Source organism: Cricetulus griseus, chromosome 3 (genome assembly GCF_003668045.3).
Source record: "Cricetulus griseus strain 17A/GY chromosome 3, alternate assembly CriGri-PICRH-1.0, whole genome shotgun sequence".
Taxonomy (NCBI): Eukaryota; Metazoa; Chordata; class Mammalia; order Rodentia; family Cricetidae; genus Cricetulus; species Cricetulus griseus.
Genome location: NC_048596.1, coordinates 54,100,638 through 54,126,820, shown reverse-complemented (window position 1 = coordinate 54,126,820; position 26,183 = coordinate 54,100,638). Strand labels below are relative to the sequence as shown.

Genomic DNA, 26,183 nt, shown 5'->3' with positions numbered 1-26,183 from the left:
ACAGAGAAAACCTGTCTGAAAAAACAAAACAAAACAAAAAAAATAGGTTTATTTCATGTGTATAAGTGCTTTCCTAGCATCTATGTATGTGCACTATGTGCATGCCTGGTGCCCATGGTGGTCATGAGATGCCCATGAGGTGCCCATGAGAGCATCAGATTCTCTAGAACAGAAGTTAAACATGGTTGTGATCTACCACGTGGGAACTGAACTCAGCTCTTCTGGAAGAACAAAAAGTGCTCTTAACTGCTGGGCCATCTCTTCAACCTGAAAAATGTGAAGTTTTAAAGATTATTTTCATTGTTGGGCATGGTTGCTTACCAGTACTTGGGGGGGGGCAGAGGCAGGTGAATCTGCAAGTTTGTGCCAGCCTGCTCTACATATGAGATGTCCAGAGCTACACAGTGAGACCCTGTCTCAAAAATTTTTTAAAAAAATTACTTTTACTTAAGTGCATATGTAAGTCTGTGTATATGTGCACATGCCTAAGGAAGCCAGATGTGTTGGTGTAAGGCTACAGAGCTACAACTGGCTTGACTCTGGAGTGTTTACTCCTAACTTTGATACGCCTTTTGTGATTTGCTACCCTGTTATCTTCTGTTTGAAGTCTTATCTGATTGTTTTCTAGGGGTTCAAAGCCTATGCAAACTTGGTTGGACAGCCCCCCTCCCGATGGCATTCCTTAATGGAGAATTTGCATTTGGCATTATTGTAAGACACCACCACCCCCCCCACCCCCCGCCCCCGGAAGCTCAGGCCTCCAGTATCTTTTCCCAGGACTGTGGCCACCCCAATCACCACGAGGAGGTGGAAACTTGATGCAAACAGCAAGAGGCTTTAATGAAAGGGAGACATTTGTACAAATGGGCTCTCTCAGCATGCAGGCTAGAGAGCAGCCCTGTCCTCCAGGCACAGGAGTTTTTAAAGGCAAAAACCGTAAGCTTAGGGAGGGGCCTCGACTCTCTGTCATTGAACCCATGAGTCATGGGTTCCTAGGAAGCCCTTTGTCTTGAGGGGAGGCCTGGGAATCAGATAGCCTCCTGACCCCACCAGTTGGAAAACCTGCAGACCTCAGGATGTGCTAACTAATGGTAGCTATCTCTTTGTTTCATAGGGACCCTTAATTGTTAATTATTGACACATTGGCCGGTGGGGCAATCTGTTTCCTTCATGAGCCTCTCGGGGAGGGTGGCCATCTGGGAATTCTTGGTACCCAGTTATCTTATGGCCTTGTAAGGGAGTAATTGCTGGTGGCTGGTAAATTCCAGGCACTAAGTCATAGTAGTAGCCTTGGTCAGTTTCTGGGCTATATTTTTTTGCTAATTTTTAAGTCTTTCAATTATCCCTTTGACAAGCTTAGTTAAAATGTTTTGGGATATAGAAATCAACTGGCTAAAGGTGTAAATTGGAGAACAATAAAAGCCTTAGGTTAAGAGAGAGCATCTTAGTCTGTAAGAGGCTGAGTCCGCCTGAAGCTGGGAAGGCTAGATTCATCCTTAAATGTGCCCTGTGTCTTCTTTCATAGACCCGAGTGAACCCTCATCCATTCTACACTGGGCCTGGAGTTACAGGCAGAATGTGAGATGCCTGACATGGATACTGGGAACAGAACTCAGGTTCTCTGAAAGAGCAGTACATGTTCTTTTGTTGTTGTTTGAGGCAGAGTCTTTCTATGTAGACCAGGTTGGCCTTGGATTCACAGTTCACAGAGATGTGTCTGTTTCTGCCTTTCAAGTGTTGTATTCAAAGGTGTGCCCAACACACCTGGTTAGTACATGCTCTTAACTGCAGACCCATCTTTCCAGTTAGTTGCAAGCCAGTATGTGGGAATCAAACTTAGGTTCTCTCTCGAAGAGCAACCAGTGCTCACAACAACTGAGCCATTTCTTCAGCTGTAGGTTTTAATGAACACCATTTAGTACAATAAATATCACAAAGCAGGGAAGCTAGCTAATAAAGTATGCTGGTTTGTAAGGAATCACCATATAATTCAGTTTTTTTTTTTTTTTTTTTTTTTTTTTTTTTTTTTAATGAATGAGACAGCAAACACACCATCCTCAAGCTGAAGGATTCAATCGTTATTTAACCACTGTAGAGGCACTTCAGAATCTCACTAAGCTCCAGGGAATCAACATTAGGAAGGACTGATCTGTTAAGGAAGGTCTGGGAATGGAGTTTAATTAAATACAAATTACAAACTCTATTGGTTTCCAATCTCAGCTCTGCCACTTAATAATTAGGTGGCAACAGATAAATTCCTAAATGCTTTTGTAGTTTACATTCTCTCTTGTTTGAATTCACGAATACTTGGGAGTCCAAATATTTGTGAAATATGTTGAATTCCTTGAGATCACAGAATTAAGTGTAAGCCCTGAACGACCAGGCTTGGAGACAAAGCTTACCCTTGTCCCCAGCCAGTCAGCACTAATGGTTGGATCTGGATGATGGGTTCAATGACCTGGACAAGGCTTCCTCAGGGATTCAAGAATTCCCCCCACCATCTTTGACAAAGCCTTCCACAAGGACTTGGGTGAGTACAGGCAAGCCCACCCAAATGTCAGTCTATTACAGTACGTGGATGATTTGTTGATTGCTGCAACAAGTCTCTCTTGATGTCCATGAGACTACCACTGAGGGACTACTTATAATTCTGGGGACTCTGGGGTACCATATCTCTGCAAAGAAAGCTCAGCTCAACCACACTGAGGTAACCAACCTAGGGTAAATACTCAAGGGGGATATAAAAGATGGCTGTCGAAGGCAGGAAAAGTGACTATTCTAAGAATCCCCTGACGGGAGCTGGAGAGATGGCTCAGAGGTTAAGAGCACTGACTGCTCCTCCAGAGGTCCTGATTTCAATTCCCAGCAACGACATGGTGGCTAACAACCATCCGTTATGAGATCTGGTTCCCTCTTCTGGTGTGCAGATGTACATGGAAGCAGAATGTTGTATACATAATAAATAAAATCTTTTTATTTTATTTAAAATAAAAAAAGAATCCCCTGACCTACAAACTGCCAGGAGACTTCTTGGGGTCACCTGGATTCTGTAGGCTTTGGATACCCAGGTTTGCTGAACTGGTTAAGACTGTTATATAAAGCTACTTTGGGGGGAGGGCCTAGAATGGACTGAGCAAATGGAAGAGGCTTTTGACAAAATCAAAACAGCCCTACTAGAGGCTCTGGAGTTGGCCCTTCCAGACGTCACAAAGCTATTTCACTTGTACATGGACGAAAAGAAAGAGATCATAACTCAGTCTTTTGGATCCTAGAAGAGATCAGTGGCCTATTTGTCAAAGAAGCTAGATCTGGTGGCAATGGGATGGCCCCCATGCCTCCACATAATAGTAGCCATGGCCTTGCTAGTCAAGGACTCGGCAAAACTGACTTTTGGCCAGGCCCTCATAGCAACTACACCACATGCTATAGAGGAGGGGGTCCTTAAACATCTGCTTGATAAGTGGCTGATCAATACCAGGCTGATGACTATCAGGCTTTGTTCTCGAGTCCCCCTCAAGTCCAGTTTACTTCCAGTAGCACTCTCAACCCAGACACCCTGCCCCCAGACCCAGACCTGGATGGCCCTCTACACAACTACCAGGAAATCTTGAGCCACCTAAAGGGAACAAGGCCAGACATTAGTGATTTACCTTTAAAGGAGGCTGACATCACCTGGTATACAGATGGCAGTAGCTTCATCAAGGATGGCACCAGGTATGCAGGGGTGACAGTGGCTATAGAAGAGGCAGTTGTCTAGGCAGAAGCCCTGCCCCCAGGCACCTCAGCCCAAAGGGCTGAAACTAATAGCCCTAACCAAGGCCTTACAGATGGGGCAGGGGGAGAGACCATCCATCCATCCATCCATCCATCCATCCATCCATCCATCCATCCATCCGTCCATCCATCCATCCACACCTATGCCACTATGCACATCCATGGCACCATTTATAAGGTAAGTGGCCTCCTGATGATAGAAGGAAGAACTATTAAGAATAAGCAGGAGATCCTGAATCTCCTGCAAGCCATATGGTGCCCTGAGAAGTGGCTGCTATGTACTGCCCTGGACATCAGAAAGAAGACCCTGTTTCTAGGGATAACAGGGAGGGAGAATATAGCTGCTCCAGAAGCGGCCCTCCAGGTGGCAGCTGCTCTGATAGCAACCTGCCTAAATTAAAAGCCCCAACCTTGCCTGAAAATCCTGTCTATACCTAGAAGGAACTATAGAGAATCAGAACGTGCACTAATGCCTATAGAAAGGAAAGGTGGGTGGTACAGGACTCCCCATGGGCTGATTATTCTCCCTTCAGACTTTGCCAGCTAATTAGTCTTGCAGATACATCAGAGCACTTATTTGGGGGAGAGGAAAATACAAGATGTACTGAAAAGAACACATCTTAAGATATTTGACCTAAGATCAAAAATAGAGGAAGCTGTAGGTTGATGGCTGCCCGACTCGTCACCTGGTGAATGCCACAAGTCAGGCACAGGAGCATCAGTGGGGAGCAGAGAAAGAGGAATGCGGCCTAGAGCTAATTGGGAAATTGACTTCACTGAGGTTCTATGGCTATAGGTACTTATTGGTGTTTACAGATACTTTTTTAGGATAGAAGCTTACCCCAACAGGAATGAGACAGCTAGTTGTGGTCAAGAAATTTTTAGAAGATATCGTCCCTAGGTATGGACCTCCTATCTTATTAGGTTTAGACAATGGACCTACCTTCATCTCTTAGATAACTTAAATGTTAGTTAAAGATATGGGGACAAATTGAAAGCTCCATTGTATCTATCGACCACAGAGTATAGTGATATATTATTTATGACTTATTAAAGCTTGACTAGTATAAAAGATAGAAGTAGGATCTTCAGTATTCAGTAGGAGGCATTCATTCTCCAGCCACACTGAGAATTCTCCAGCCACACTGAGGAGAAGCAGCAGGATCAATCCATTCATCCTGAGGTACTAGTGAGAGGTAGTGGCCTGCTGCTTTGCTTTTCTGTTCTTCAGCTTGAAGTTTGAATCCCTGTATCAGTCTCTGGGTCTTTTATTTATCATGCTACACCAGAGTTCAGGCCAGGTAGAAAGAATCAACTGGACCTAACGGAGACCTTAACTAAATTAACCCTTGAAACTGGTGGTGACTGGGTATCTCTCCTTCACTTTGTTCATTTTTGGGCTTGCAATTCTCCTTACACCCTCAACTTAACCCTGTTTGACATAATGTATAGCAGACCCCGCCCCTTCCCCCATCTTCATTGCCAAACCTGAAAGTTGAAATCCTGGCTGAATTTGACAATCAACATTTTCTCTCCTCCCTGCAAGCTTTATTTCAGGCACAAAAGCAGATGTGGCCCCAATGCGTGCTGTCTACAAGGCACCACCACCTACGCCTGCGCCACATGGGTTAGAGCCTGGGGACTTGGTAGTCATTAAAAGACAGCATAAGAAAACCTTGGAGTCTGGCTGGAAGGGACCCTACACCATCCTGACCCTCCCTGATATACCATGCCCATGTGAACTCCGCAGACCCACATGCCAACTCTGAGGGCCAACCCTGGACTCTGGAGGGCAGCTGCACATCCACAACCCTGTAAAACTGAGAATCCAGAAAGTCACAAGGTTAGCTAAGCAATATGGGCTTGCTCTTATTCTTCCTTGGTTTTCCAACTAGGCCCCTGCAAGGCACCAAAATCTCCACCAGCCCTATAACCTCACTTGGAAGGTTACCAATACAGACCTCCCATTCTACCCCCTTAGGGACCTGGTTTCTTGATCTATACTTTGTCTTGGGAGTGCTTTTCCCCCAAATGGTGAAGCGGGTATTGTATGGGCATATTTATACTGACTCATTTGTCCAAAAGTATTTTCCCCATTTGCCCCAGACATGATAGGACTAGGGCCCAGGAAAGGACCTGTGGAGGAGCATGTGACTACTTCTATGCCACATGGAGTTGTCTCCACAGGTCACATCTGGTGGGAGGCTCCAAAGACATGGGTAAAAAGGGCATATAAACCACCCTGTTGCTCTGGGCTCAGTGGAGAGGGAACATGCAATACAGTATTGACTGGATTTATTGATGCTGGCAAAAAGGCCTCTAGTTGGACTTCAGGAAAAACCTGGGGTTTAAGGTTATATGACAATCAAAGAACGGCAGCCTCAGATGTGGGAGCATTATCCACCCTACAATTAGACATCTAGCCCGTACAACCATAACAACACCAGGGCCCCAATAAGGTAGCAAGTCCAAACACACCTATGCCTTTCCCCACCCCGAGGCCCACGGAAACTAGAATACTGTCACTGACACACGAGCCCAATCCCCAGTCCAGGACCCTTAGATCTTTTGAAAATCACCTATTTGGTTTTAAATGCCTCAAAACCCAGTCTCACTAAAGCCTGCTGGGTTGGCCTAGATACAACCCCCACCGCATTATGAGGAGATTGCAATAATGGGGAACTATGCTGATTCCTCTGACACCCTAGCATGCAGGTGGCAACACTTAGGCAAAGGAGGTTCACTATACAGTCTGTGACAGGCAATGGACTCTGCATAGGCCAGTCCCCACCAAGCCATGCCAATCTCTGCAATGAGACTAAGAGTCCAACAGGGACAGGGTACCTAATTCCCCTAGACAACGCCTGGTGGGCTTGAACCACCAGCTTAACACCCTGTATACATGCCCAAGTTTTGAATGACACACAGGACTTTTGTGTCCTGGTGCAATTAGTCCCTAAAATAACCTATCACAGGCCAGACAGTGGTGACACACACCTTTAATCCCAGCACTCGGGAGGCAGAGATAGGCAAATCTCTTTGAGTTCCAGAACAGCTTGGTCTACAGAGCAAGTTCCAGGACAGCCTCCAAAGACACAGAGAAACCCTGTCTCAAAAAACAAAACAAAACAAAAAACCAACTAAACAAACAAACAAACAAAAAGTATGGCTATAGATTAGGAAAGAGTCCCTCTCTTCCTTGACAGAGATGGTACTTCAGAATAGAAGGGGACTAGACTTACTGCTGTTTTTATAAGGGGGACTTTGTCTGGCTCTACGAGAACAATGTTTTCTATGCCAACCACTTAAGCGTTGTCAGGGACTTCATGGCCCTCCTGGGGGGGAACTAAAAGATAGGCAGTTAGAAAGGCAATGAAATGAGGGTTGGTATGAGTTGCTCTTTAACTGGTCACCCTCAATGATGACTCTGGTATCTGCCTTGGTCAGTCCCTTAGTCTTTCTGGTGCTGGCTGTAATCTATGGACCTTGTATAATCAACACTCTGATCAGGTTTGTCAAAGAGATCTCCACAGTGCAGCCAATGGTCTTAAGACAACATACCAACCACAAGGTCAGGACCCTTTAGGTCCTGATGTGGAGATATCTCTAGGATTAGAGATGAACCATAACTCAGGGGGGAATGAGAGACTGCAGTAGCCCCAGGATCAGGCTTCTCCAGGCCCCAGACTCTACAAGGCCTGGGTGCCAATTCAGTTTCACTTTCAGTTTCTGTACTCTGTTAAAACAGGAAGAGGAGCCCCAGTCAATCAGGTTTGGGATAAATGATCTAACCCCCAGCCAATTAGGTCCAGGATGGCCTAACCTCCCCTACCCCATCCTGGTTGTCTATAAAAGGAGCCTTCAAGCTGGTCAGGGTCAAAGCCATTTTGTTGTCTGGCGGGCAGACTCCAGCATGCTGGAATAAACAACACTCTTGCTGACTGCATATGTTGAGTGGCTGTCTTTGTTTTGTGGGATACTCTAAAGACCCTAACACTTCCCTAATCCAGAAATTGGAGGAACAAGACTGGAACAGCCCTATTCCTTTATGATGCTGTCTGTTTCACTGATGTAATTAGGTAGGCATCAGAGAAGGCCTGTTTTATTATTCAAAACAAAATACAAAAAAAAAAAAAAGAGGACCTTAGAGGTGGAACTGGGACTCTGAGCTACTCAGCTGCTCCTCCACAACTGTGGCTCTACCTAAATCAGGGAATTTCTATAACTGGAACAGGGAAAAGCACTGTCTAGCTTCCACAGGCCCCGAACACTCATTGTCCAACTCACCTGCAGCTTCACGGCAATGACTACTGAGTTAAGATCTTTGTCCATTTCTTTAAGCATAACAAGTTTCTTCAGGGTCAAGCTGAATAGCCTAGAAAAATACAGAGAAAGAAGGTCCTGTTAAATGTAAGAACTTATGTGGAGGTAACATATACCATGGGAATCTGCTCTACTTAAAAGTAGGACTGTGAGAAGGCCACTCAAGGTAAAAGAGCTTTAGCTTGTATGTTTGGAAAGTGTCAAAGGTATATCATTCTTTGGACTTCAGTTGATGTCTGGATATCTTAAGCAAAACCACAGTTTACCACTGTTAATGTGGATTGGTTTCAAGGGAACCTAGGAGGCAGAGACATGGTTATTCAGGTTTTCCCTCACCTGCCACCTGAGTATAACTGAAACATTTACACAGGTAAATCTCAGTAACACAGAGAACACACTTGAATGCACACAGCACACATGCCAAGTAAGAAGAGATACTTTCTAATGTCTTCAGGGTCTCAAGAAAAGATTTTAGAACTAACTACAAAATACTTCAGAATACAAAAGCAGATAAAGCCAATTCTATAAAATTTTAATATATGTTCCATTGAGAAGAGGACCAATATAGGAGCACATTAACCCTTTCTGTCTTCCTGTAGGATTTAAAATTTTCATAGAATAACAAAAGCTAGGTAACTTGTGTGTGGGGGGGAGGAGAATAAAGGGAGTTTTACTCCACATATATTAACATGCCACTCTAGGGCCAAAGTAATTAAAGCACTATGGTAATGAGAAAAGAATAAACAGAGGGATCAACAGCAAGGAACAGAGTCTGAAATAAAACTATGTATATACAGGAATTTACTGTAGGCAGACAAATTACTCAATTAATCAACATTTCCACACTGGAAAACTAGCTATATGAACAAAAACAATGACAGATAACTGTCTTACTATTTATATCAAAGGCAGATCCATGAGTTAAATAAAACAAGGAAAGCAATCAAACCACAACAGTTCCAAAAGAAAATATTACTTAAAAACAAAACAAAACAAAACAAAAAAACCAGGGCTGGCGAGATGACTCAGTGGTTAAGAGCACTGCCTGGTCTTCCAAAGGTCCTGAGTTCAATTCCCAGCAAACACACTGTGGCTCACAACCATCTGTAATGAGATCTGGTATCCTCTTCTGGCCTGCAGGCATACATGCAGGCAGAACACCGAATATATAATAAATAAATAAATCTGGAAAAAAAAATCCCAAACCAGCCTTTAATTCCAGCACTTGGAAGACAGAGTCAGGAGGATTTCTGTCACTTCAAGGACAGCCTGGTCTACAGAGTGAATTCCAGGACAGCCAGGACTACATAGAGACCCTGTCTCAAGATAACAACAATAATTAACCCAAAGTAAGGATGGCCCTTGAAAACATGCCTCCTGAATGCCTTCAATTTCAATATTTAGAAAGCAGAGGCAGGTCAATCTCTGAGTTTCAGGCCCACCGGGAATACATAGTAAGACCCTGTCTCAAAAATACCAAGGGGCAAATTGAAAAGCATGCCACCGCCGCCGGGCAGTGGTGGCTCACACCTTTAATCCCAGCACTTGGGAGGCAGAGGCAGATGGATCTCTGTGAGTTCGAGACCAGCCTGGTCTACAAGAGCTAGTTCCAGGACAGTCTCCAAAGACACAGAGAAACCCTGTCTTGGGGGGGGCGGGAGAGCATGCCACAAAATCAGAACTCACACAAGGAACTGACTAGCCAACTCATTTAAAATAGTCCATGCAGAAAAATAAATAAAACAAAAACAATCACAAGATTTCATTTTTTAAAAGCTAAACTAAAGCATGGTGACACACACACCTAGAATCCCAGCACGTGGGAGACAGAGGCAGGTAGATCTCTGTGAGTTCAAGGCCAGCCTGGTATAACAAAGCAAGTTCCAGGATTGCCAGAGCTGTTACACAAGAGAAACCTGGTTTCAAAACACTCCTATGGGAAATCTAGGGACAAAGGTAGGGTAGTGATAATATGGAACTCAAGCACTTCTCTGTCTGGCTGCTAGAGGTGGAACTTCTAGCTATTCTGTTTCTTTTTTTTTTTTAGATGAATTTGTAGTGCGTGCGCGAGCATGTGTGTGTGTGTGCGCGCGCGCGCGCTTGTCATGTGTTCAGGTACCTGCAGAGGCCACAAGATTCCCCTAGAGCTGGAGTCACAGGCAGTCCTGAGTTGCCTTAAATAGGAATTAAAAAAAATTTTTTTTGGGGGGGGTTTTTTTCCGAGACAGGGTTTCTCTGTATTGCTTTGGAGGCTGTCCTGGAACTGGCTCTGTAGACCAGGCTGTCTCGAACTCACAGAGATCGTCCTGCCTAAAGGCATGCGCCCCCAGCACCCAGCACAGGAATGAAAAATTTTAATGTTCATACTCTTTGACCTAGCAATACACTTTAAAAACTTTGTCTAACTATATAAACAGAACAGTCCACATAGGGAACTGGTTAATAAACCTTATTTTAATATAAGAAATAACATGGTGGCACTCGCCTTTAATCCAAGCACTGCGGAGGCAGAGGCAGGCAGATCCCTGTGAGTTTCAGGCCAGCCTGGTCTACAGAGTGAGTTCCAAGACAGCCAGGACTACATAGAGAAACCCTGTCTGGAGAAAAAAATGACATGTATTTATAGTGGAGGATGATGTTGGTCTATAAATGCTAAAGAATACATTATAATAGCTATTGTAGATTCCATTTTGTTAAATTTTACTCAGTTTTCACAAATGAAAACTATTCAAATAAGTTTACATGGTGGTCAGGCAGAAGGAGTTTTATCTGATTTTCATTTTAAGATTTTTTTTTTGGTATTGCTTCCATTTTTAAAATATTATCTATTTTTCTTTTACTTTACTACATTTTTTGTCTCTGACTGTTTTTTGTTTTTTTTTTTTTTTTTTTTTGTTTTGAGACAGGGTTTCTCTGTAGCTTTGGAGCCTGTCCTGGAACTCTCTCTGTGGACCAGGCTGGCCTTGAATTCACAGAGATCCACCTGTCTCTGCTTCCCAAGTATTTTCTTTGGTAAGACATTTATTCAAAATTTTTCCCATTTTTAAAACATATTCTGAATACCAATCTTTTCTCTGACAATGGAGCTTTTATGGTTTTGTTTTTCAAGAAAAGATTAGTCTTCTATTGGAAATAAGTATTTATTGTTCATAAACTATCTAGTCTAGTCAAACAAAATTTGCATAGTATTCATTTGTGTAAAAACTGGATAAAATTTAACAAAATGGAAACCACAATAGCTATAATAATGTATTCTTTAACATTTATAGACTGACATCATCCTTCACTATAAATACATGTTACCTTTTTTGTTGTTGGTTTTTATTTTTTTTTTTGAGACATGGTTTCTCTATGTAACAGACCTACTTGTCCTGGAACTCACTCTGTAGACCAGGCTGGCCTTAAACTCACAGAGATCCACCTGCTTCTGCCTCCCAGAGTTCTGGGATCAAAGATGTGTGACACCACCATCTAGCTTGGTGGCACACATTCTTAAACCAACTGGATCTCTGAGAAACCCTGTATTGAAAACCAAACCAAACCCAAAAAACCCAAAACCCAAAAAAAAGATTGGCTTCATTCACTGCCACAGCCAAAGAAGGCATTGTTGCTAGAGGGGTAATTGATGTTAACACTGCTTTACTAGAAGTGTTAAAGATGCCTTCCATCCACAATTGCCTCGCACATAGAATTTATGTAGTGGCCAAAGCCTTAACAACACCAAGCCCATCTTGTCTTTGTGTGCTTGCATTCAATTGTGATGAGCCACTGTATGTCAAGTTGGTAAAGGCCCTTTGTGCTGAGCACTATGAGAAACTAAGGTTTATGACAACAAGGGACTACGGGAATGGATAGGACTCTAAAACTGTTCATGTGGGCTGCAGAGATGGCTCAGAGGTTAAGAGCACTGGTTGCTCTTCCAGAGGTCCTGAGTTCAATTCCCAGAAACCACATGGTGGCTCACAACATCTGTAGTGGGATCTGATGCCCTCTTCTGTGTGCAGGCATACATCAAGAGCACTCACACATAAAATACAAATAAAATGTGTAAAGCTGTTGCAGTTGTGTAGTGGTTAAGGACTATCCAAGAATATCAAGCTAAGAATGTCATTCAAGGGTACTTTAAGCAAGATATAAACAAAAGCTGACTCATTTTCTTAAAAATATTACATGTTAAAATTTTGCTAAAGTAGTTCTGCTAGAAATAAACTGGTTTGTTATTATTACTTTATTTTACTAAAACAAGAAACAAACAACAAAAAACCCCACGCCCCTCACTATGTCAATCAGGCTGGCCTTGATCTCATGGCAATATTATTGCCTCCTGCTTCTGTTTCTGGAGTGGTGGGATTATAGAGTGTGCCACCACACCAGGAGATCATGTTAATTTACTTCGTGTATGTATGCATGTGTGTGCAGTTACACGTGCATACCCTCATGTGTGGAAGTCAGAGGAAAGTCTTAGGTGTAATTCCTCAAGTACTTTCCACTTACAATTGATTTATTTATTGAGATAAGGTGTTTCTCTGGCCTGGGGCTTTCCATATGGGCTAGGTTGGCTGGCCAGTAAGCTCCATGGAACCCTCTGTCTCTACCTCCTCAATGTTAGGAGTAAAAGAACATGACACCTGCCTGGCTTTTTTTTTTTTTTTTTTTTTTTTTTTTTTTGTCCTGAGACTGCGTTTCTCTGTGTCACCCTGACTGTCCTGGAACTCTATCTGTAGATCAGGCTGGCTTCATTCAAGCTCAGAGAAAATTTACTCAGGTAGAGCTGCAAACTTGGATGAATAAAGCAGATAACAAAAAAGAAGAAGAAGAAGAAGAAGAAGAAGAAGAAGAAGAAGAAGAAGAAGAAGAAGAAGAAGAAGAAGAAGAAGAAGAAAAGAAAAAAGAGAAGAAATTATTAAGAGCTATTTGCATGTAAACATCATCAGTAACTATTACAGAGACTGGCCAGTAATTGAAGTGATTATGAAAAAGAAAACACCAACTTGAGATGATGTTTATATGAAAATTCTACTAAATACACTAAGAAAATTTTAACCTTATGCACATTCTTCTAGGAGATCTAAAGGAAGGAGCACATTCCAATTCTACATGCTCAAGAGAACATTACTGTACCAATTTCACACCAGCATAACAAGTGAACTGAAAGGAACAAATGTCACTGTTTTCAGGGTAATGTATGAATGCTTACTTGGGAAATTCAAAAGAATCTTATTATCAGGTTTAATAGAATTTAATCAAGATTACTAGATTTCTGAAAATCAATTACATTTCTTTTAATTTTGGCTGTGATCCTAGCCTTTAATGGCTGAGCTACCTCTCCAGCTTTGCTTCATTTCTAAATACTAGCAACAAGAATTATAAAATGTAATTAAAAAGATATAATTTACAAAGCAACAAAAATAATAGACTTGGGGATAGAACAATGCAAAAGCAATAATGAACAAGCATCCCCATGAGCCCTTGTTTGCTAGCTCTGTGCCACAGAGAAGGAAAAGGAGATGCAGCAGCGATGTAGGACCTTAAGCTCAGGGAAGCTGGCTCTGAAGCTTTTCCTATGGACCACTCCTCCAAGCTGCCTCCCTCTGTAACATGTGTCAGTCCCGTGTGCAGCAACAGAGCTGTACTGCCTCACACAGAAGTGATGAAGTAAAAGAGATGCCATATTCACGAATAAGGAAATGTTAACATTCCAACTGTCCTCTTAAGCTGACGAGAAAAGTAACACAACACTGATAAAATTCCAACAGGACTTTACATAGATACTACGTTTAACATTTACAACAAAAGGCCAAGGGCCCAAACAACAACAACAAACCCCCAAAAAACAAACAAAAAAACACATTTGAAGAAAAATTAGGAAAATTAGATTTATTGTAAAGCAACAGTAGTTGAGGAAGTTCGGTATACTGTAAGAACAAAAGATTGTGGAAAAGAACACAATGCAACAGTCTCACAATTATACAGAAATCTGATAAAAAAGATGAAAGCAGGGCCAGGAATGGAGAATCAGACCTGTCCATCCCAGCATTCGGGAGGCAAAGGCAGGAGGGAGGAGAGAGAGTGAAAGAGAAGAAGCAGTATTCATTCAGTAACTAGTAAGAGAATAAACTTTAGAATATAGCACTGCATTCTTTTAAAAATCATATTATATTTACTCAATTGTGTGTGCATGTTTGTGGGCATGTGTGTGCCATTACATGCATATGGAGGTCAGGACAGAATCACTGTTCTGCTGCTACATGGGTCCTATGGACTGAACTCAGGTCATCAGGCTTTGCAGAAGGCAATGTTAGCCACTGAGCAATGTCACCAGTCCCAAGGCAATATTCATTCACTCATTCATTGATTCTCTCCCTCCCTCCCTCTCTTTATAAGATAAGGTTCTCTGTGTAGCCCTTGGAATTCACTCTGTAGACCAGGCTGGCCTCAAACTCACAGAGATCTGCCTGCTTCTGCCTCCCCAGTGCTTGCATTAAAGGCGAGTGCCACCATGCCTGGAACCAGAACAATATTCTTATGACCCTGAGATAGTCTAAAAATAAGACACTAGAAACAATAAATTCAACTCTATGAAAATAAGGATTTTCTGCTCATCAAGAAATACCATATAAAAAAATTACAAGACAGTCACAACTTTGAAGAAGATATTTGAAACTTATAATGCTGACAAAACAGGTAGAATAAAGGAGACCGGCAAATCAATAGAATTGAAAGGACATGAACAGTTTGTGCTTCCAAAGAGGAAATGCAAATGGCTGATAAACATACAAAAACCAGGGAAATGCAAACTGAAATAAAAATAACATTTTGTACCCACAAATTTGCCAAAATAAAACATGGGTGAGGATGTAGTACAATGGGACTCATATGCTGCTTGTGGGAGTACTGTCTAGTACAATCACTTTAGAAAACTATTAGCCATCATCTTAGGAGACTGAACATATGTGGAACCCACTATCCAGCAATCACACTCATTGGCTAGATGGTCTCCTCACTTTCCTCTCTGTCACCACTGGGAAAATGAATGCATAATAACACCAGCTTGGGGGGGGGCTGCCAAGCACGAGAGAGAGAGAGAGAGAGAGAGAGAGAGAGAGAGAGAGAGAGAGAGAGAGAGAGAGAGAGAGAGAGAGACTGCCCTCCCAGAGTAAGTGTCCTCCCTCCCTCCCTCCCTTCCTCCCTCCCTCCTTCTTGCTCTCTCTCAAGCACGGCTTGCATTATGTACACTAGAACCCTTGCAAGTGCCACCAGAAGCAGCCCAAAAAGCTGTAGCACAGCCACACAACTCAATGTTGCTCATCAGAAAGAAAAAAAAAATCAATGAATTAAAGTTTGCTTCAAGCTGGGCCATGGTGGTGTACACTGTTAGCCCCAGAACTTGGGAGGCAGAGGCAGGCAGATCTCTGTGAGTTCAAGGCCAGCTTGGTCTACAAAGTGAGTTCCAGGACAGTCAGGGCTATAAAGAAAAACACTGTTTCAAAAAAAAAAAAAAAAGGGAAAAGAAAAAAAAAAGATTTCATTTCAGTATCAATTTCTTGGTATTAAATATAATACCAAGTGGAAAACAAACAAACAAACAAAAACAAAACAAAGTTGGAGAAGACCACATACAGAGTAATACATGAAATTCAAAACCACTAGTAATTGTGTATGGACTCAAGGAGGTAACTCTATAGGGCTGATGACATGAATTAAATGAGGTTGGGATGTATAAGGAAACAAAGCAAGCAAGATGCCTGGAGCTTAGGGAATGTAAAAAGGAAAACTGAAAGCTAGACTCTTCAGGGAACTTTGATTTTACTAATAATACGGGAGATACTGATGAATTATGAACAAGAAAATCATTATATATAAGGATTTACATAAGAACACTCTGCTTAGGTGAACACTAGACCTTAGAGATGGTATGACGGGATTAGAAAAAATCCACCAGATAAGTAGACAGAGAGAATTGCAAATTGCTTATGTCTTGCTAATAGAATGGATATAAAGTATTGAGAAAAATAAAACTCCATGGTATTTTTGAGGTTTTGGCTTGAGCAATAGGGTAGATGATGGTAGTGCCATTTAACAAGATGAAAGACGAGACAGGGAATTCTAGAGTGGGTTGTGAGACATCTTGACTGTCTAGGTGGACACTAGATAGCTGGTTGTGGATGTCTCCAGCTCAATGGTCAGAGCAAGCTAGAGTTACGATTTAGAAATCAAGTCAGAGGAATGACAACTTAAACAATGAGACCAACTGGGATCTTGCAGAAGGCTTCAAACATGAAAGAGAAACGGCCAAGGATGGGCCTTGGGCAGATGAGAAAGACTGAGGAGCTGCCAGTGAGGTGGGAAACCAAAAAGATGTGCTTTCTCAGACTTAATGAGAACACTTAGGAGGAAGCATCAAATGTAGCCCACATGTAGAATGAGCTAAGGATAGAAAGCTGACCAGCAGATGCTACAAAATGGTGAATACTAGTGACCCAATCCTAGACATTTCAGTATTGTACAAAAAACAAAAACTCAAATGAAGGGTAACTACCCCTCAGATACATAAGTAGCTGTCAATAAAGTAAGGACAGAAAACAAGATTTCAATCTGGAAAAAGTAATGAGGCAATGTGGGAGGAATGGAAATTTCACTTTGGCTTCCTTGAGGACTAACAAATCAACCCACCATCCACACAGCCGCCTTTTTTAAAGTTCTGGGACCAATTGGTCCCATCTAGTTTTCCTTGTGGTCTCAAGGTACCCCCCTGTTAAGAGAAATGTGGTTTTATCTAAATAATACAAGGAAGAGACAATACTGGGGATCAGAATGTAATGAGTCAAGACATGTATTATTAAAAGGCTTTTAAAAACTAGCTTTTGTGTCTTTCCTAAACACACACAAAAGAACACACAATGTAAATACCCAGAAAGATCCAACTATGTCTTCTGTAACACTACCCCAAGATCACAGGGCCTATTCTAAAAAGTCACATATGTGAGTTGAGTTGATCAGTATTTTTTTTTTTTTTTTGGTGGTGTCTTAAGTGATGAACTGCATCACATCCATGCATGAAATACAGAAGTACAGCAACAGCTAACTATGAACATGTTTATCCTGTTTCCTAGTTCTAGAAGCATCACAGGCATCTAGACACTTCAACTTCACAAAGAGCTACGAAAGGAAACATTTCAGCTCACTCCCTTTCTTGCCAGTGTTCTTTCTCTCTCCTTACTTTACTCCCTCCCCTCTCCAAGAATCCAGCCGCTCAGATTCTGTTTGAACAAACAAAACAGGAAAATGGAGGAATTTGGATTTAAGATGGTTTTCTCCTCCAAGACAATAAACATTGTCAAAAGTAGGTCAGGTTGGGGACTGGAATAAACTGTCATTACATTTAGGTGGCACATTTAAAAGTATTTTAATAACTAGCTTGTTTTGCTTATGGAGAGACAATTCCAACTTTCTCTGATGTTCCTACCCGTTGAGGACCAAGGCAAAACCTGTACTTTTCTAGAAAAATAAAGAGTGCTGGGATAGGGCTAGGAGTGAGAATGACCCTTACACATCCCTGACAAAGGGCTTCACTCAGAGAATCATTCATTACTGTTTGAAACCACTGGGTTTTTTTTGCCAGGAAGGAGTTAAGGAGGTACCATCTCAAAATTGGTATACTGATTACTTCAAGCTGAATTCACTTCAGGAACTGGCTTGTCTTTGCCTACATACATGAAACCATAAGGAATATTCTGGGAGGGATGCCCCTTACATAGCAGGTGAGAAAATAGCCTTCATCACCAGAGACTATAACCCAGGCTGCCATGAGCCTGAATAAACAGGCTCTTAAGTGTCTCCTCCTCTCTAGGACTCTCCACTCTGTAGACCAGGCTGGACTCAACTCACAGAGATCCACCTGCCTCTGCCTCCTGAGTGCTGGGATTAACAGTGTGTGCCACCATCGCCTGGTGTGACTCTCGTTTTACACTAGCTTCACACCCTGACCGTATACATGTTTTACTGACAAAGCTAGAGTTAGTGCCCTCATTGTACTGTTCTCAAATGCAGAAAGCATCATGCTTTGGTCATTTCTTTGTACTCTTCCTGTACTTTACTCTCTTCTGAGGATTTCCACTTTACATATGAAATTAATAAAAATAAGTATGAAAGTATGATTTCTTCTTATTACCTAAGATTCTTAGCAACATTCAAACAGTGCATATAAGAAGTAAGGAGTTGGGGGGGGGCATCGTTCTCTCCTGTGGTTTCACACCACAGCTATCTATTTTAAGACCTTGCAAACGAGAATTCTGAGATATGCCATGCGCATATGGGCAGCACTAATTGGACTCAGTGGGTTATAAAGAAGAAGGAGGGGGAGGAGGAGAAGTGTGTTTAGGGGGCGAGTGTGGGGAGCCTAGAAGGAGCTGGAACAGGAGAGTAAGGGGTAGATATGATGAAAATACATTGTACACATGTGTGAAATTCTCAAAGAGTAAATTATTAGAAAAATTCTCTGACACGAATGAACACCTTCAAGTCTACTATGGGGACCCCACATATGAAGCACAGGTTTCAGACTCTACTGATAATCACTATCTAGGGAGAACTGCATCCAACTTTCCCTAAGAATATGGAATAATCCTTACCTAATAGTATTATTTGTAGTTATTTCTTTATTTATAACTATGTAGTTATTTATAAAGTTGTATTCTTATTTAAAGACTTTTTTTTTTTTTTTAAAGACAGAGCTTCTTTGTGTAGACCTGGCTGTCCTGTAACTCCCTCTGTAGATCAGGTTGGCCTTGAACTCACTGAGATCTGCCTGCCTTTACTTCCTCAGTGCTGGGATTAAAGTTGTGTGCCACCACCGCCCGGTTTATAGAATCCATTTTATGGAACAGGTTTCATGTATTTTATAAAAGAGTTTCCATGTAGTCACGCCTTAAAGCTTAGTTGTGGACATGGGATTGAGATAATTGTTACCAGGAAGCTTTTTTCTAAAATTGCACTGTACTTAATGCCTAAGAAATATACTGACTGGTGTCAGACTCTGGAAGTTTGACTCAGCACCAGCTACTAAGTTGTACTGAACTGGATTTCCTTCCTGCCTCACTCAGATTGTTACTCCACTGGCTATGGCCCCCACATACATGCAGGTCAAATACTTACATACATAAAATAAAATAAACAATTTAGATGAAAATGTGCCTGTGTGGGGGCACAGTGCATGTTGAGTTAAGAAGTTGTTCTGCAAGAATTGGGCTTTTCCTGCTATGTGGATCGTCAACTGTGATCCAACTGAAGTCTTCAGGGTAGGTGGCAAGAGGCTTTACCTTTATAATTTTCAAATTCCTGGTGGTATATTTTTATTATTTTGAAATGAGACATTCCTTTTAGTAAGCAAACATCTACATTCTTTTTCCAAATGTCCAATCCTCCCACAGTATAAGAATCTTTCTTTCTTTCTTTTTTTTTGATTTTTGAGACAGGGTTTCTCTGTGTAGCTTTGGAGCCTATCCTGGCACTTACTCTGGAGACCAGGCTGGCCTTGAACTCACAGAGATCTGCCTGCCTCTGCCTCCGGAGTGCTGGGATTAAAGGCTGAGAGTTAAAACCTTTAGAGTTTAAATATTGGGTTTGTTTACCTTTTTTTCTAATTTCTTAGGATAAAGCCATTTTCGAATTAGTTAGAACCAAAAGTCCATCTAATCAAGTTACATCTTTTTGGCTAAAAAATTAATAATTGTTGTTTCCTTCTCTATTCCAGCTTGGTTATTTGAGATGGGGTCTCACTATTTACCCTCAGTTGGCCTTGGCTGCCCAGGAGCTTTCAGGTGTGTACCACCACACTCAGCTTCCAATGCCTTATAAAGCTACCTTACCCCTGTGTGTCACATGAACCTCTGTGTGTGTGTGTGTGCACTGCAGCACTTCATGACTGTACCACTAGGCAGTCCTCCCAGTTGCATCCTCAGATGTTAACTAGAATGAACCAAGGTCAGTCTATGGCTCAAACTAGATAAAGAGACAGCTAAAAGCCCAGTGTGACTAAATACAGTTGTAACCCAGCCACTTTCAAGACTGAGGCAGAAGGCTTTCAAGTTCAAGGTCAGCCTGGAATCTTAGGGAGACACTTGCTTCAAGATAAAAAGGGCTGAGAATGTAGTTCAGTGGGAGAGCATTTGCTTAGCATGCATGATATCCCAGGACTAATCCCCATCTTGTGAGACTTCCCTTACTTATAGTTCTCTATGCCAACAAACATCATTTCAGGCCACTCACACCCCTCCCTATTCTGATTCTCCACTGTAGGTCAACCTTTGTCCCTTCTCTGAAGTCCACAGTATTTCTGCACCCTCAAGCTCTCATTTAGTTCTACCTTGTGCTAATGAATAGAGGCTATGTCTTCCTCTTACTTGGATCCTTCCAACTTCTAACACAGTGATATGAAAGTAAATGGGTAGTGCACAGTTGAATTAAAACTATCCAATATAAAATTACTAAGGAAGAAAAAATATGTTTCACCCCACTAAACATAAAACCCATGTTTTCATCCAACAGCTTCTTAATTGGACAATACTAGCTCAGATTTAAGGGCACTAAATTACTCCTTTATAAATAGTGTCACAAATGCAGAATATTTTTCCCCTTTGTTGCCGAATGAGCTGGGCACATAGCCAAGTCTTTTTCTAATTAGGTCCTGTGGTTAATTCCTTAATCTGTAAACTAGCATTTCCTTGCCAGAAACAAACAAACAAACAAAAAAACAAAACAAAACAAAAAAACGGGGGGGGGGGATTTAGCCTAAGGGTCTAGCAATTTAGCATAAACTGGATTGGAATTTGAAATCATTTTACCTCTCCAGGTGTGGTGGTACATGCCTTTAATCCCAGCAGGCAGAAAGCTCTTTGAGTAGGTAGGCCTGCTTCTACATAAGAAATTGCAGGCCATCAGGGGCTACAAAATGAGCCCTTGTTTCAAAATAAACTAGCTCTGTCTCCATATCAAGTTTTTTGAAACAAGATTTTTCTGTGTAGCCCTGGCTGTCCTGGAACTGGCATTGTAGACCAGGCTGGCCTCGAATTCACAGAGATCCACTTGCCTTTGCCTCTTGAGTGCTGGGATTAAAGGCGTGAGTCACCACGAACCACGCCATCTAGTCTAGATATTCCCCCCATTTCCACATAAATTTTAGAACCAACATGCCAATTTATTTTTGTGTGTTCATGTTCATGGGTGTACAGGTACTCTTGCATGTGTTACATGTATGGGGAGGTCAGAAGTTAAGTGTTGTGTGTCTTTATTGTTCTCCACTTTATTTTTCCTAAGATTTATTTTTAAATCATGTGCATATGATTGTTTCTATGTGTGAGTATGTGCACATATGTGGACAGATGCCACAGAGGCCAGAAGGTGGCGTAGAATTCACTGGAACTGGAGATAAAGGCAGTTATGAACTGCCTGACGTGGGTGTTGGGAACTAAACTCATCTGCAAGAACAATATGCTCTCTTAACTCAAAAGAGACCTACCTGCCTCTGCCTCCTAAGTGCTGGGATCCCTTAAAGGCATGCACCACTACTGCCTAGCACCCTTTTGTTGTTATTGAGACAGGGTTTCTCTGTGTAGCCCTGTCTATCCTGGCACCTCTTCTGTAGACCAGGCTGACCTTGAATTCAGACATCTGTCTGCCTCTGCCTAGGATCATGACAAAGCCATCTCTGCAGTTCTTCCATCTTACTACTTTTTTGGGGGGTGATGGTGGTAGTTTAAGACAGGATCTCTCCAAGTAGATGTGACTGTCCTGGAATTTGTTATGTAGATGAGGCTGGATCAAAACTCAAGAGGTCTCCCTGTGTCAGCCACAAAGAGCTGTGACTAAAGGCACAGCCACTATGCCCTGCTAGTCTTACTTCTTGAGACCTGGTCTCTCAATACATCCAGAGCACACTGGTAGCAAGATTGGCTGGCCAGTGAGCTTTAGGAATCCTGCCATTTTTCTCTTTCCTTCCTTCTACCACAATTACAGCTAGCTGTATTCCACTACTTGACTGTGTCCTGGGGATTCTGCTCACTTTTCTTCAGTTTTTCCTTCTCTTCTTTCAGTGGGTAATTTCTATCAATTTAGCTCAAACACACAGGTTTTTTTTATTATTATTATTTCAAAATAATACTACGAGGGTTTTTTTTTTTAAACTTCAGTTACTATTTTATTTCAACTCTCTAGCTCCATGTTTCTAGCTCTGCTTCTCTACATGTCTATGGTAGTTACAGATCGCAGCAGGACACTGTGGATGAGGCACTGTGAGATTCTAGATTTTCCTATGTCCCTTGCAGGTATTGGGGATTTTGTTTTTGTTTTCTTTTCTTTTCTTTTCTTTTTTTTTTTCCCGAGACAGGGTTTCTCTGTGGCTTTAGAGGCTGTCCTGGAACTAACTCTTGTAGACCAGGCTGGCCTCGAACTCACAGAGCTCCGCCTGCCTCTGCCTCCTGAGTGCTGGGATTAAAGGCGTGCGCCACCAACGCCCGGCTGGTTTTGTTTTTTTCTAAGTAGGCAATTAACTTGCCTGGATACATCCAAGAACCACGTGTCTGCTGTGATGTGCACTAACTGCTGTCTCTGCTTAGTTCTTCCAGATTCTAGTGCAGCTTTTGGAGTTTTGGCACCATGGGGGATCCTCCCCCGAACCTGTGTGATTTGGCTATTAGACAAGGATTTGGGCAGTGTGTACTCAGAAAAGGGCTCACACTGTGATTCTAGTGTGGTTCTTTTTTGTGTTTTTCTCCTAATTTTCTAGCTGCTTGATACCCCAAGCCACCAAAGTGTTAGGGTTTTTGTTTTATGTTTTGTTTGTTTTTTGAGACAGGTTTCTCTGTGTAGTAGTCCTGGCTGTCCTGGAACTCACTTTGTAGATCAGGCCAGCCTTGAACTCACTGAGACCTGTTGCTGGTTGGCCTAATTTGTTTTAAGTTGCTGTAACTGAATATCACAGACTGAGTGATTTACAGCATTAGAAGTGTACTTACAATGGATGATTTTGATAAAAATGTAGTTTCCACTCAGTACACCATCACTGCCCAGAAGTGTCAGGTTTTTGTTTTTTTTTTAAATTTTCTGGGCTGAGCAGTTTAGTAATACAGCTTGCTCAATTTGAAAAGGAACCAGGGGACTGGGGGTCAGGAGGCATGGCTCCATGTAAAGCCCTTGCCTAGAACAATTAGGATCCCAGGTACCATTTCCAGCTTGTTACAAACAAAACAAAAATTTAAAAGGAAGAAAACAAACACCAAATCCACAGGTCTTATCTGTATAAATTAGTTTTTCAAAAGTAATTTTTCTTCCAATTCCCTCCCCCACTGGTCTCCCTCCCTCCCTCCCTCCCTCCCTCCCTCTCTCTCTCTCTCTCTCCCTCCCGCCCTCTCTCTCTCTCTCTCTTTCTCTCTCTCTCTCTTTCTTTCTTTCCCTGGGGTCCTCTCTGTACTTGGAATGAACTTTACCAGTCAATCAGGAATTCGGGCAATTTTGACTGGGATGCTGGACTTCTTTTGCAATTCCCTTGCTTCAAGGATTTGCCTGAATGTTCCTGTCTGGCCTCTTTTTTCTACACTTCACTCAAGTATGACTGCAGTTTTTCACAGTCAATTCATTCTATTTTAATTAGCCATCATGGGTGGGGGCATACACTGGCAAAACCCCCCATAAACTTGTAACTCTTACTTCTTTCAGTTCTATGGAGCATTTCCAGATACGTTTGAAATAGGAAAAATTAATAAAAGTATAAAAACTTAGACTTCAAAGCCCATATAGGAAAAAGAAAACTTTCAAGCTCCTCTGAGCTCCCAAAGGCAGCCTGACAGATAAGGCTAAACAAAGGACTGGGTATGTGACTCGAGGCCTGAGACCAGATAACACACCCCAGCTGTGCCAACATTTCTCTGTCCTGAAGAAGAGCAGATAGCCATCAACTCACAGTTGTAAAAATCCCTGGCTCAGGAGATAATTAACAGACTTATTTCCCCTACAATATCCTGCTCAAGTGTATCCTGCCTAAATGTACAGTTATTGTTTTATCCTATGTAATGAGGGAAGCTTTGTAATCTCGACACTTTCAGTCTTTTGGATTTTTCCTTTAAATCCCCCTCCCCCCCAGCAGTAAGCCATATTCTGCTGGCTCCCAGGCGGGCAGATTCCTTGCGGCAGTTTGCCAATAAAGAATGTTTTTGCATTCGGTGAGTCGCCACCTTGGTAGTGGTCTTTGTGGGGTCCCACAAATTGGGTATAACACTTTTGGCAATTTCTTCTCACTGACATTGAGGGAGTCTGAGCAACCATTTCAACTCCATCCTCCTAAGGAGAACCTGCATCTAATTTACTGAAAACAATTTATAATTCTTTAAATAATGTTTTTACAAAAAATTTTTTTTGATCATACACACACACCCAAGATTTATTTTCCTGTTTTAAAAAATCTTGTTCATCCCTTCAATGAGACACAGCTTGTTTCTGTTGTAGAACTGCTCATACTGTCATTATACACCTTTTATACCTTATATATAATACTATGAAAGATGCAAAAACCCACCCGACTTGCTCTTCTCATTCAGCCAAATAAACTTACCGTTACTGTCTTTTCACTCTTGATAAACCCAACCAGAGAAAAGGCTGAGTAGCCAGTTATCAATAAAAGGCAAAGTTCAGGAATTTCTGTCTCTTAAGCACCCACAGAAGTTTGTTGTTGTTGTTGGTTTTTTGTTTGTTTGTTTGTTTGTTTGTTTTTTGAGACAGGGTTTCTCTGTGTAGCTTTGGAGCCTGTCCTGGCACTCGTTCTGGAGACCAGGCTGGCCTCGAACTCACAGAGATCTGCCCGCCTCTGCCTCCCGAGTGCTGGGATTAAAGGCGTGTGCCACTACCATCCCGCTGCACCCACAGAATTAACAGCATTATTTCAGTATGCTGCTGTGCTAATGAGTTTGCAATAATGCACCTGTGCCATAAAACCGGCACTAAAGCAATTGTGATTCCAGTCATGAAACCTTAAAACTGCTTCCTTTCCCCCTTAACTAAAGCAAATGGCTTCCAAAACTGAGTATACCTCATGGCAGACTAAATTTCCCTTCTGTTTCTTTTCATGGGTTAGTGGTCCAACAAGATAAGCACGTGAAAAGGAAAGAGCAGCCACTAAACAAGAGGGCTCAGAAGCAGCTGGGCCCAACGCAGCCAAACACACACAGGTCACCTACTATAAAACCAACTCTGTACTCTTTGTGTTCTGGGCCACCAACAGTTTCAAAAGTGATTGATAGGAAAGCTCTACCTGAGAAAGGTGAAATACCTTGGAGAATGACCCTTCCAGACATCGAGAGAAGTCTTAAGTAACCCAAAGTCTTTTGAAGCCAATGATCCATTACAAGCAGAGTTAACTGATAAGGTCAGATTGATGACAAGAAGGGAATCCAATTACAAGCCTCTACAACCTAACACAGCTCCAAGGCAGAGGGCCACTTTTCATTAACAGCAAGATGCCTCAGGACAAACAGCCACTTTTCCTGTCCTTCTTGGAGGAGATTTATCTGAGAATTACAGAAGTGGCAGATGCAGGTCCAGCTTTGGTTTGATGAATTTTGTTTTCTCAACAATGACACAGTAAGATATAAACATCACTGATGGATCCCCCGCAACCCACCCCCCGTAAAGAAGGCTAAGACACAAGAGGGCAGGGTGTAAGACCTCCAGCATGGTTTAAGAACCACACCAAGCATCCAGAGATGACTGTGAAGGAGAAATAGTGTTACATGGAAGTCAGTTTGATTCCCCTGTTTCTAAGGAGAGGTCTCCCTTTTGACTCAAACTAACATTAACAGCCCCGAATCAATAAAAACATTTATCCTTTTCCTTTAAAAATAAGATGCTGTTTCTTTTCTACTATTTGTCTTCTTGCAGCACTAGGAATAGAAAAAGGTAAGTACACTACCACTGAGCTACATCCCAGCCCTTAAGATGGTGATCCTTGGGGCTGAAGAGATGGTTCAGCAGTTAAGAGCACTTGCTGCTCTTGCACAAGATCTGGAGTTTGGTTTCCAGGACCCATGTCAGGTGGCTTA

General features: G+C 42.1%; 1 protein-coding gene and 1 pseudogene across 6 annotated transcripts in view; one reads left to right on the top strand and one right to left on the bottom strand.

Annotated features, from left to right (window-relative positions):
* The window catches only part of Pacs1 (phosphofurin acidic cluster sorting protein 1), a 117,021-nt gene that overhangs the window by 30,742 nt on the left and 60,096 nt on the right, over positions 1 to 26,183 (bottom strand). For all 6 annotated transcript variants that reach the window (XM_027408625.2, XM_027408629.2, XM_027408628.2 and 3 more), the window contains exon 2: positions 8,062 to 8,149. In XM_027408625.2, coding sequence (XP_027264426.1) covers positions 8,062 to 8,149 — 88 coding nt within the window. The remainder of the gene's footprint in view (positions 1 to 8,061; positions 8,150 to 26,183) is intronic.
* Positions 10,203 to 12,245, top strand: LOC118238630 (annotated as a pseudogene).